Here is a 12,839-nt window from a genome sequence, read left to right on the forward strand (position 1 = left end):
TCTATCTATCTATCTATCTATCTATCTATCTATCTATCTATCTATCTATCTATCTATCTATCTATCTATCTATCTATCTATCTATCTATCTATCTCAAAATATAAGTTGTCACTTATAAAAACAAACGAGGTGTCAAAATGATCTTTCAAAAAGAAACAGTGGGAGGAGAGAATTAAAACATGGGACTGTGTCACAACTCCCCAGCAGTTTTTTTTTTTTCTACGCCCATAGACAATGTTACGAGGGGCCAATAGGAACAAAGAAGAGGCTGGACCGAGGCTCCACCTCTCTTCGCCTGCCTTCCTCTGAGCTTTTTAGATGTACATAATCCCTGAGTTGACCCAGAAAATAGGCAGTCGTTTCAAGATCTGATGCGGCAGTCTTTGTGCACACCGTTCTCGCTGAGCATGAAGCGTAACCCAGTGGAATACAGAGCCTAAACAGAGGAGCTTCTCACACAGGACTCTAAAGGACGGAGCCAGAGCGAAGTAGCGCAACTTTGTGGAGACGTAACGGTTTCGGGTAAGTGCATTTACATCGTTTGTGATTGTTGAGCGCAGTCGTGCTGTCGATACGTTATTTCAATTACAAAGCCACATAATCTAAACGGATAGATGTTCTCCGCGTTGTAGAGCGGACTTAATAAAACGAAAGGTGAAAGCAGTCGCGTTTATTGAATGCACTTCTCTGACACAAATGTGGAGATTCAGCTGTTTGGGATGTGTGATGTCAGTGTTCTTTGTTGCAGCCTTACGTGCGTAAAATGTAACTGATGTTTGTTATAGCTGACATGCATCATACATATATGCGATTTGAGCAATAGACTATATGAAAGGCACGTGCACGTTTGTAGTCGTAAATGTCGTCCATGGATTGTCGAATAGAAGAATATTTCCAAACAATGATGTAAACCTGTAATTCCAACCTGGGCGTTCATTCCTTGGCACAAAGAGAAAGAGGATTGAGGGAGACTTAGCACTCCAGTAATGTCTTTTCCAGTATTCGCCCAAAGGAACAAGAAGCTTTTATGTGTTTCCGGGGGTTTAGTGTTTGAATGTCAAGTGAGATAGTGAATTACAGTCTTACAACCCTGCTTTTAGCGGAGATAGACAGAGTCAAGTTGAACCATTCACAAAGAAAACAAAATCGCATTGAATAGGCTCATGGCTGTTATGGTCAGCAGATGGGTTATGCACTGCAGAAGAACATCTCTGTGTTTGTGACCATTGTGCTTGTAGTGTGTAAACATGTTGGTACACATTGTCTTGATCAGTGTCTCTTTGCTTTATACAGGAGGCATGGCAGACCATCTGATGATGCCCATGAATCACAACTCAGCAGGTGGCGGTCTCCACGGTTACAGGATGGGCATGAACGGCGGCCTGCAGGCGGGTCACCAGCAGCATGCTAACCAGCAGGGTATGCGGCCGATGCCCAACGGCCAGATGATGCACTATGGAGGTGGCCAAGCCAACATGGAGAGCGCCATGAGGCAGCGGCAGGCCATGGGCGCACCCATGAACGGACAGATGAACGGAGCTCAGATGGGCCATCATCAGATCACCTCTGGAAATATGATGTACAACGGACAACATCATCCCGGGCAACAGCACCATATGCACCCTCAGCAGCACCCAGGCCAGCACCCACCCCCCTCCCAGCATCCACAGCAGCACCCGCAGCAGCAACAGCAGCAACAGCAGCAGCAGTTCCTGAATGGAGGCATGACGTCCCAGCAGCTCATGGCCAGCATGCAGCTGCAGAAACTCAACACTCAGTACCACGGACACCCACTTGGACCTATGGCAGGGGGTCACATGGGCCCTGCTCAGTACCGCATGAACCCAGCACAACTGGCCAACATGCAGCACATGGCCGGGCCTGCACTGGCGTTAAATGGTATGGACGCAGATATGATCGATGAGGAGGTGCTCACTTCATTAGTGATGGAGCTAGGCCTAGACCGAGTGCAGGAGTTACCCGAACTCTTCTTGGGACAAAATGAGTTTGACTTTATTTCAGACTTTGTGAGCAAACAGCAACCCAGCACAGTCAGCTGCTGAGAGGATCTGCTTTGGCCCTCATGGAGCGAGGAGCATGGATAGTCCTGGGCAGATGAGTGCTCAGTCCTTTTATTTTTGTGAGCACCTTCCTGCGCAAGGCAGCAGCGAGGCACACAGAGGGCAGTCCGGGACGTCCGAAGAGAGACACAGGACAGTGTCTCACTTGTGCTGGAGCCACAGGTGTGAGCTCCAAGCCTGCTTCAGCCCAGTTTTGTGGACTTGAATGTAATAAAATGCCACTTTGAACAATGCTCTGACACTGTGTAGCCCTGGCCTGGACTCCACCTTGATTTACCATACAGTAAAAGGTGTATTTATTTATTTCTATCTGAGAAACAGATTCAAATAACCACTTCTTGGGGTTGGAAGTATTTTATTTTAGTAGGACAAACGCATTGAAGTTTTCATGCCATTATCTGTTGAGTTTAGAATATATTTGTGCGGTAAAAGGAAGACTGGTTAGTCTCTCCTGACCACAATACTTTGTTATCTCATTTCAGTGGGAGTATCATACATAAATGGTTCACTTATGGAAAGTGCTGCCTTTTTAGATGTGATGGTCTCTAAGTCTACTGCTTGTGCTGTACTACGCTACAGAGCTGTAATTCACCATGTTGACACTGTTGTGTTCTATTGGAGATGTAGAACCGCCTTAATTTTACAGATTATTATTTATTGGTTGTTTATATTGTCCCCTGTTTGTGGTCAAGATGGGGGTGTATTCTGTCAGAGGGCTTTGGAGGATCAATAAAGATGGCCTGGATAGAAGTGTGGCCTGCTTTCCCATTCATTGCACTGCTTTCCCCCCAGGCATTCAAAGAGCTCGTTCAGTGCTTAGGTTAACATGTGGGTGTACGGAAACCTCCGCCTGATTTGGAGGCATTTAAACAAATACAATATTCATGTTTCCTGCGCAGGGAAGGGTATGTGCTGCAAATCTCCTGGGTTTTACATGTGCGTTCTTTTCATGATCACATCCAGTGCACTGTGCTACAGATCGCTACGTGATTGACATGCGATAATTGCACATACGTATCTTCAGTGATTATCACAAGAGGAGCTTGTGCTGCTGTGAAATTGAAATGATGACTTTCAGTGGTTTAACCAACAAAAGCTCTTTATAAATGATCAAACCAAAATCTAGGATGATATTATTTAAACTTTAAAAAGTAGTCATGTATGTGTGTTTCATTTTGGATTGAAAATATCAGTAAATCCTACAAAATGTACCAGGATGAAATAATTTTATGTGCATTTGCAATTTGGAACTAAATTATAGGCAGGGATTTTATATTACTTTAATATTGAGAGACTGGGTCAATGTACCATCCGTCTGCTTGTCTGTGTGCGGGGTTTTCATAAATTGTGTAGAGATTAAGACGACTAACGCTCATCTATTGTATTCTAACTCCAACCACAAGAGGTCAGTCAAAGAACCAAGTGAGATTTGGTTCTTTGAATCCGGCGTGGCATGTTTACATGCGTGAGTCCCATGTGTGTCCATTAACATGCACTGTCCTGACCAAATAAACAAAAACATCAATTTAGTCGATTGTTTACCAGCCACAGTAAGGCTGAACAATAGACAAAAGAAATTTGATAACTGTCTGGAGTATTGCAATAACAATACTATTACTAAATTCTGTACAAACACCGTACGCACCATTACATTTACAAAAAAAAATTGTAAATCTTTTTTACATTTTGTCAAAACGACTGATGACTAAAGCTGACCTTTTGCTCATTTTAAAATCCCCATGTTTTTGTTTCATAGACTATTACAAAAACAATTGTAAATCTCTGTTGTGGCATCTATAATTTACTGATAATTTGTTTGTGCAGCTCAGACCATAGAACCTAGTAATGCAGATGACAGTCTTTGCATTATTATTTACATTTCCAAGCATCAGCGTGGCTCCAAACTGGTTGTGTAATGAATGCTAATACCTTGATAAAGATTTAGCAACCCTTCCAAGACGGGCATCACCGTTCCCAACTTTAACTTTGAACAATGTATGCAAATTCCCAACAACTCCTCTCCAGAAAGCAGCAGCCGCTTGCAGAGTAGTAAAACGATTTCCCCCATATGATTGCGTTCATTATGAAATGAGGTTAAAGAGATTCTCCACAGCAGCCCAGTTTTCCGATTGTTTTGTGCCTCGGGGCGACGAAAACGCTTGATTGAGGTCATGTTGGGAATGTCATCGTGGTGTTTTGCTCTTTCCACATCGTCAACAAAAGCATCTTCAGCAACATCATGAGTAACGGGGGGAATGAGGACCGCCGGTAATGCCGCTGTTTGCTGATTGCTCACTTTCTAAGTCAACTTGTTTTCGTGTGTAGTTTTATTCATCACATTGTATAAGGGGCAATGTGGTCGCTGTTTTATTGTGAAGTGGCCCAAATGAGTGATTATTGAACGTTTGAAGTATGACCTCAGAAAGTCCATCGCCTAAAGTACCCATTTCAATTGCCTGCATCAGATTAAAGCATTTTAAGGAGCGCTGAGAGCAGAGCGGGGACACAACCTGGACTGGACTAAACCCTAGGAGCAAACTATAGGGCTGGCTTTGGGGCCAAATCAAGGTCCGATTTAAAACATATTGGATCAAACCGGGTCAAAACCGAGACCAAGTAACAGCACAATAGTAATGTTAATGACAGAATCAATTTCATGGTCAACCCAAGAAATAAAGCGATGAAGTTGAAATAATTGCATCCAGCGCGAACATATGATTTGAGTACCGACTGAGTTGTAAAGTGCGTGACTAAGTGAGAACACCTTAATATGCGGTAATCCAAATTGCTAGTATCCGTGTTAGTGACTCCGCGAGTGAAGTAAGTGGCCTAAATGCACGCATAGTTTGAACTACCAAAGTCTCGCCGGAGGCTAAGTGTCGGGGAGTGTGTATTTTCCAGGCTTGCGGAGAGAATAGCTCGTAAGTAGGCCAGCAGCCGCCTTGGCACACTGCTTAGTAACGGTTGCAGGTCCTTTTGCCCACTGCCAATCTGGTGAGCTGCCTCTCTCCGCTGTGGAGCATGAGGCACGCTGGCTTCCTTACAAATCTCCGTCTCCTCGGCGCGTATCTCATAATTGTACGCTGCGATGTTTAGGCCCGTCCCCGCGAGCAGAGGCTTAAGCATTTTGATTGTGACGCCACAGAGGTTTTGAATTGCCACGGTTGTTTGCTCTCGCCGATCCCTTGTTATGACTGCAGCCTACCTTCACAGGGGCCAGTCTAGACGCCGTTTGGGCTGTAAGCAGGGTGGAGACGTTTAGCAGTTAGCAGTGTTGTTTCAAAAGGCAGCCCACCCACAGCCGCCACCGCTCGACACAACGCCGTCTTCCTGTGGCACTTTCTCGGTATAAGTCACAAACCAGAAGCCACACACAAAGTCAGAAGATAAGCGGGAGAGAAATGTGAGGATTTCTAGCAATTACATGTAAAGTTAAGGGGATTTCTGGGTTGGGGTTTCCCTAAACATTTGCATGGTTCCATTCAGTGCCATTCATTTGAAGCCGCTTATGATAAACATTGTCTTCGCTGGGTGTTGTGTTGGGAATGTGAATATGTATCCTACTTCTTATGATTTTAAAACAAAGCGTTGCCTTGATTTCTTTGAGAACCGAGCAAGAAACACACAGTGATGCCCCAAAGCCTCCCAGTGGGTCCTCAAAGCTCCTCATGAAAGGGTTCCAAACTCAAAAACTTTGCTTTTTTTCAGCTCATTGTTCCAGGATATTACTTACTCATCTCTATTTACAACTGAAATGGAAACAACACCTTCCATTATACTTAAATGAACTGAGTTTGTCAAGTTATCAAAGGCAGTTTGCGTCATTAATGTGTCCACTGATACAACGGGGACTCTGTGAAAAAAGAAGTTGGGAAACACGTTCCTTTTGCCAAGAGGTATTGAGAAATATGTCTTGCCGTTTGCCACATTTTTTCTTATAAAGGTATTACTGAAAAAGGCTAAAAAAAGTGATCCCTCAATCTTAATTCTATTCCAAACTTTATAATACTGAAAAAGTCATTTCCAACCTGACCTGTTGTACACATGTCAACCTTGGGAGTCTGTGAATGAATAGTTAAAGATGTGCTGCCATTGAGAAAAGCCTCTGCACATAAGCAAGAGCACTGCAGGTATAAGAATCAGGACGTTATGTTGTAGTTTCCTATGAGAAGGAATGACTCATCTTCAACGACAAATGAAACCGCTGTGTTGTTCGGCTCAGTCCTTTTTGTACTGTCTGACAGAACCCTTGTATCTATGCATTGGCTGCGGTCTCATTTTATTTCTCATCTCGTCTCGTGGCCCAGCTGGTGCCAGGCGTGGGCTCGGGACGCTCCTTTAGTCCTGCTGACGGATAGGGTGTAATTTACTGATGTCACGGCTGGCCAAGTCCCCCCCCCCCCCCCCCCCCACACACACACACACGTACACGCGCACACAGCCTGATCAAACAGGCTAACCGGGATACCTCAATATCAGCCGAGCCAGGCCAAGATAAAGGATTTAAGTCTTATCTGTGGCCATTGTGTCTGAGCTGTCCACCTACACCTAACGCTGTGTGCGGAGATTAAGGCGTATCCTTGATTGATTTAAATGGGAAAACAACGGGACAAGAACATCCTGAAATTTGAAAACAACATGGACTCACTGGCCGTGTAAATAGGACGCGCTGCTTATTTTGAAAAGTATTTGCTGACATCACCTCAGAGAGCATCACTGAAGGGATTGTCTGGGGAAATGAACAAAAAAACAAAACGTTCTCAACAAGTTGTAGAGGCTCTGCTATGGGATGTAAGCACGTGACTTCCAAACGAATTCTCAGGAGGCCGCTGTTCTTCCTCTCTCGCTGTGTCCCTTTGAGTTTAGTGGCGGCGTCTTGTCCAAATATGGACGGTCACCAGCGTCATGTGGAAAACATCGCCTTGGGAGCAAAGACTTAATGGGTGGAATCTTCCAGATGTTTTTGTGTTGAAGCTAACGGCGCGCTAGCACTAAATGGTATATGGTCTCAACTTATATGGCATTTTTCTACCTTCATGAGGCCCAAAGCGCTTTACATCAAGGAACCGGTCACACACTCTCATTCATACACCAATGTACACAGACGCTGCCGGCGAGGTGGCGACAGTGGGCGCCTGCGGGAGCTAAATAATACATAAAAATAGCACCAACATTTTGAACAGGATGCTCAAAAATAATCTTCTTGTCTTTAGTAAATACTTTTTAGTTGTTTGATTTTTGTGGTGTTTGATACTAGCCATCAAATTTTGACAACATATTTTAATTTAGTCTTAGTCTTTTGACTAAAATGTAAATTAATTTGAGTCGAGATTTAGTCCAAAAAATCGTTTCAATTTTAGTCTAGTTTTAGTCGACTATAATCAAGACTAATTTAGTCGACTTTGTGTAACGCTATATGTTTTAGGACTAGATGGTTAGGGCAATATGACTGTACTCAGAAGAACCGGTTGTTTATGGAGTTTAGGGGGGTATGAAAAAAACGACAGACCAAGAAGGATTACATAAAGAAAATATTAATCATGTGGACTTTAAACCACAAATAAAGTTCAGTTCAAATAATATCAGTAAGCAAATAGCGACCAAGAAAATTGTTCAGTTTGTAATCCTTCGTTAAGGTTCGTTAGCAAAAGTTCAGCTTGTAATCCGTAATCGAAGTAGTTGGAAGAAGAAGAAAAAAAACAAGTCCATAATCCAAGGACCTACGAGGTAAACAAAACAAAAGGTGGTTCCTACCAGCTCGCTTTCAGTTCAGTTCATGGGAGTTTCAAGGTGTACAAAAAACCTGACCTGGAAATAAGGTCAAAAACAGGGAAAAATAATCAGTTCACAGTTACCGGTAACAAATCATAGTTCATTCATTATCATAATTGCAGTAATTTAGGCGCTAAATTCATTCATAATATTCATTATAATCATATTTAATCTTGTTCCTCTGCTTCGTGGAGCTGCTCCACATGAACAAAGCTCAGAGCTGCTCCTTTAGCAGTGATTGTAAATGATCTGAGGCTCTTTCAGACTGTCAGAAGAAGTTTGGATGATTTTAGTCTCATTCAGTCATTTTTATTTAGTTTTATTTTAGTCGACTAAAATATCTGGACATTTTAGTCATAGTTTCGGTCTCATGAACAACTTTTAATTTAGTTTTAGTCCAATTTTAGTCGTCAAAAATAACACTTTGACTAAAATTTAGACTAAATATTTTAGTCGACGAAATTAACACTGCTAGCCATAAGCTCTGAGATAAAAACCTTCTACTTCAATGAACACAAACGTTTCCTCCAGTCCAGTTAACATCTAACGTAATGGTTTTTTTTAGCCAGTGACTGTCAATCAGCAACTCTCCATGATGTTAATAATAATAATAATAATGCATTGGTTTTATATAGCGCTTTTCTGGACACTCAAAGACGCTTTACATTGCACTATTCGTTCACTCCATACTCGGTGGTGGTAAGCTACTATTGTAGCCAGCTGCCCTGGGGTAGACTGACGGAAGCGAGGCAACCAGTCTGCGCCATCGGCCCCTCCGACCACCACAACATGTTATTGAACTATTTGTTTATCTGTGCAAGACATCGCTAATCCCTATTGGAGAAATAGCGAGTATTTTATAAGATGTGCAATTATTACATTAGGAATCATTACAATCAAAACAAAATCACATTTGGAATGGTGACAATTAGAAAAAACACTACAGGTTTTACACTGCAACACTACAACTGTATTACAATTTAATAAATATGCAAAATGAAAAAAATCTCTTCTCAAATGGTAGGTTGGACGTGTTTAACATTCACAGTGAACCAAATCTTGATTTTAAAACATGAATTGTTAATATTGCACTACACATTGATTACATGTGTTGAACAAGCTTCTACCAGTCTCACATCAGAGTCACCCTCTGATGTGGTGATGAACGCTGTCAGAAACCGGAGCTGCCCTGGGGCTGACTGATGAACATGCGGCTCATACACCTGCCATGTTTCACCCGTGACAGTAGGCAGTAAGATTGAAACTCCAGGCTGTTGTCGTTGCAAAAGTTTTCAAAGTAGTCAAATGTATTGTAAAAACATCTGTTTGCTCAAAATGGAAACAACTCTTAGAACAAATAGCAATGTCATTTTTTTTTTTGTGCAAAACATGTATTGTTTGGTAAAACAATTGAGTTGTCAGCTTTTGCCTCTTGAAGACTCCACTTATAAAGTTGCTTCTCAGTGATAAATAATGCAAGGAGACAAGTTATTTCCCAGATGATCAGTTTTGTATTGACTATAGAGAGAAAGAAGATACACGCTTCAACATGTCGGCTAAAACTGTAGAGCGGATTTGGAACGTTTTGAGCCAACTTTAGTGAGAATATGTGGTGATACTGGATATGGAAATACGGCCGCTTAAATTAAGCACATAAACTCCCAAGGGCTTACAGTTCACGCGGTGGTCGTGTTGCTCGAGCCAAACTTCCTGATTTTCTAACCCACTGAACCCACGGTGTCTTCCCCTGACTGTCAATGCACTGTACGCTGCTCATCCTTCCACAAAATTATTCAGCTCGGCCCTGCAAATAACAACTGGAGTGTGCTTCCACCACTTTTAGCATGCATTAGGCGGAGCAATCACATCTGTATGCTCTCACAATATATTCTATTACACGGCGTAATCCCATGCCTTATTACAACCAGGCGTCCACAAAAATGTCTCGCTCCAACTGTTGGTGAAGAGAATATTTCTATTCATTCTGCCTTATGCATCCGGCCATTGGAAACTGTCACAACTTTCTACACGCATATCCTAGATTCGAAGAATATATAATGCAATGAAAGAGCAATGTAAATGTACCTTATTATCAAACTAACTAGTGATTCATAGTGTTTACGGCCCTTTTGAAGACAAAAAGAAATTTACAGATAATGTTAAGTTGTGTCTAATGTCAAAATGGGTTTTTGCGACAGGTTTGCCTCTTTGTATTCAATTTTTCATTTTCCCAATCTCACTGAATAGAACTTGTGCACTCATTTGACCAGCAGGAAACTAAGCAATTTAAAAACAAGTTGCACATTTCAAGTTGGTTATTTAAATTGACATCCTCTGTGCCATGTCATATCAGCGCAGGGCGAGTGTAATGCCTTTCTCAGCTTAAAATCATTGTGTTTAACTACACCAAGGATACCTTCTACCTCGTCCCCGTGGCGTTAAGTGGCTGTTTTCGGGGCATGTCGGGGCAGGTGATCCAGAGGTTGCCTAGTGACTGCTGTCTCCTCCTCCGACCCCCCCCCCCCCCCCCCCCCTCCTCTCCCCTCAGCTCCTCTCCCAAATGTGGAGCCTGAATGGTCTGCCAGCCCTTTGAAGTGAGTGAGCGGGGAGGGGGAGTAAATAATTTATTTTGGTGCTCACATATGACACTTCTCAGTCTGGGTTGGTTGGATGGAGGGGGGGGGGGGGGCCCGTGTGGAGGTGTCCCGACAGCGTCTGGGGGAGGTAAATATTAAAGATATGTGAGATTTGCATGGGGGCCGGAGCTGTGCGGCGCGGCGGTTTCACAAGAGCAGCAGAAGTTCTGTGTCAGCACATGTCTGTTCACGGCTGCACTATAGGCGCATTTGGGTTACAACAGTGCAGCATGGTCCCCCCCTCCGAATTTGTTGCAATTAGCACAAAGTTGCACAAAGAAAAACGCACATGTCTCTATGTCAGGGTCGCCTGTTTTTTTTTGTTGCTGTTCTTCACTTGTGTCACTTTTGATAAAAAACGACAGTTCTGGAAATTGTCCAATTGATGAGACATGATTTGGCAATTGTGAAACACTCAACACTCAAATTACAAATCACTATTTTTTTTTTTCTTGGCTTTCAAACATCAGCTACATCTCCCTTCATTCAGACACTAGCGCAACAACATTTCCTATCTGTCTTTATATTCATCTCTCGAGCTACTCCATCCACTTCTAGAGGAGAATGCAGCGTCCCAACATGTAAAACTGCCTTCGCTAAATCTGCCTTCTCTGTGATTGCAATGGGTCAGTGGAACAAACTGCCAACAGAGATTATTGCAAGTACGACATTCAAAAGTTTTGCGCATTTGACAAAAAAATGGCTTCTAGAAAAACAAACTTGCACTCATAATCTGTAACGTCATGTGGGAGCGACCGTTCACCTAGAAAATAAGGACCAGTGCAAAATGTTCTAATGTTCCAATCCTGTTTAAATTAAATGTATGTTTTTAATGATGTCAAAATGTATAAATCCATGGTCAAGCATTCATCTACATTTAAAATCAGTTTTTGTACTGCAACATCAACCTGCCCAGGGACTACAGGTGGAAATTAGCATCTTTGCTATAACCTGGTACAATGCATCTTTCCTTTTGGTCAATGTTAAATTGTGCACTGTCCCTGTCTAAATAAAAACCATACCGTACCATACCATCAATTCATTTGACCAATATCAATTTGGGCCAATCTAGCTGGAATCCTGCCTGTCCCCCCGGTGCCACAGTTTAGTCGCCCCTGGGAGTGGTAATAAACATCAAAGGTTGTAAGAGTTTTTACTGTTGTTGACATAGAACACAAAGTAATGTAGGGGGTAGCCTGCTGCTGTGTGAAACAGACTATTATTATATCAGAATTTATCCCTACAGTGTCAGCAAAACGGAAAGCTCTCGAAAGCAACATTGCAGTGGAGTGCCTATTGATCAGATTGCTCAGTGGGGGACGCACACTTATTGTTTTCTTTACTTGCTGTACTTACATTTTATTTGACTTGGGCCAGTTGAACGCTAGCTGGGGAGCTATTGGGCCCGGTCCAGGAGAGTTAGCGCCGGTCGGCTGGGATAGAGGAGGAAAAGTATTAGCACAGCCAGTGTTCTGTACACAGTGTCTTTGTGAGCAGGGTTTTAAGCCCGTGTGTTAATCTGGTGACAGTGGCAAGCACATGCTAGCAAAGGCGTAGTAACAGGCTACAGGCTGGGGGTGGAATTAATGCTACAGCAGAGCATGTCAGGGTTTACAAGTCTTATCCTGCCGCTAAAAGCCCCATATATACAATGTCTGCATGTTGTTGGTTTGGGGAGACAGGAAATGTACTGGCACTACTTGTTACTTTGTATCAACCAAGACAGAGGAGAACTGTGATGAGAACTGTGATGACGTTAATTACACTTTTAGTTTGATACAAGTACTCATATAGGTTAAGGTTATAGTTTAATTACTGGTTAATTGAAAAAACACATAATATAATACTATCTTGAATGTTGAAGTGAAGTAGAGGACAAGGCTGAGGAGGAGCATGGTTTTCCTGCTGTGGAGACAGTGGAAGATGTAGATATACTGCAGTAGGTACAACAATGCCGCTGAGGGAGCAGGCCAGGAGGGTGACAGTGATTAGTTGACAGCATCCCACCAGAGATAGAGTGCAGGAATGGGAAAAACTTAACAGCTGATTGTTGGCCATACTATTAAGTGTTATACAGGAGTGAACGATTTTGGAAATGGCTCGTTGCATGACACGCCTACGCTATACCCGCTACCCTGACCTTACGATCGCCCGTACTTTCCGTCTCATTTGTTTCAAATGGGGATCAGCTTTGACTCGGTCAAATAAATATATTTATCAAAGATTACATGGTGGACAATGAGATCCTGGTAGATGATCGATGACTGTGTGTTAAGTTCTTAATGTAAGATGTAAATACTTCACCAGATGTCTGTGTATGCAACTTTGTCTTGAAAGCTAACAATAATT

General features: G+C 42.6%; 1 protein-coding gene across 1 annotated transcript; it reads left to right on the forward strand.

The window, feature by feature from the left end:
- The first annotated feature begins 291 nt into the window (after nt 1–291).
- Nucleotides 292–2,832, forward strand: cited4b (Cbp/p300-interacting transactivator, with Glu/Asp-rich carboxy-terminal domain, 4b). Its single transcript, XM_079562370.1, has 2 exons — nt 292–523; nt 1,295–2,832. The coding sequence occupies exon 2, from the start codon at nt 1,300–1,302 to the stop codon at nt 2,062–2,064; it is 765 nt and encodes a 254-aa protein (XP_079418496.1). The 5' UTR covers nt 292–523; nt 1,295–1,299; the 3' UTR covers nt 2,065–2,832.
- Nucleotides 2,833–12,839: the final 10,007 nt, after the last annotated feature.

Source organism: Gobius niger (assembly GCF_951799975.1).
Source record: "Gobius niger genome assembly, chromosome: 8".
Lineage (NCBI taxonomy): Eukaryota > Metazoa > Chordata > Actinopteri > Gobiiformes > Gobiidae > Gobius > Gobius niger.

Excerpts from the sequence above, each read along its gene's own strand:
- cited4b (XM_079562370.1), top strand. The coding sequence starts at position 1,300 with ATGGCAGACCATCTGATGATGCCCATGAATCACAACTCAGCAGGTGGC.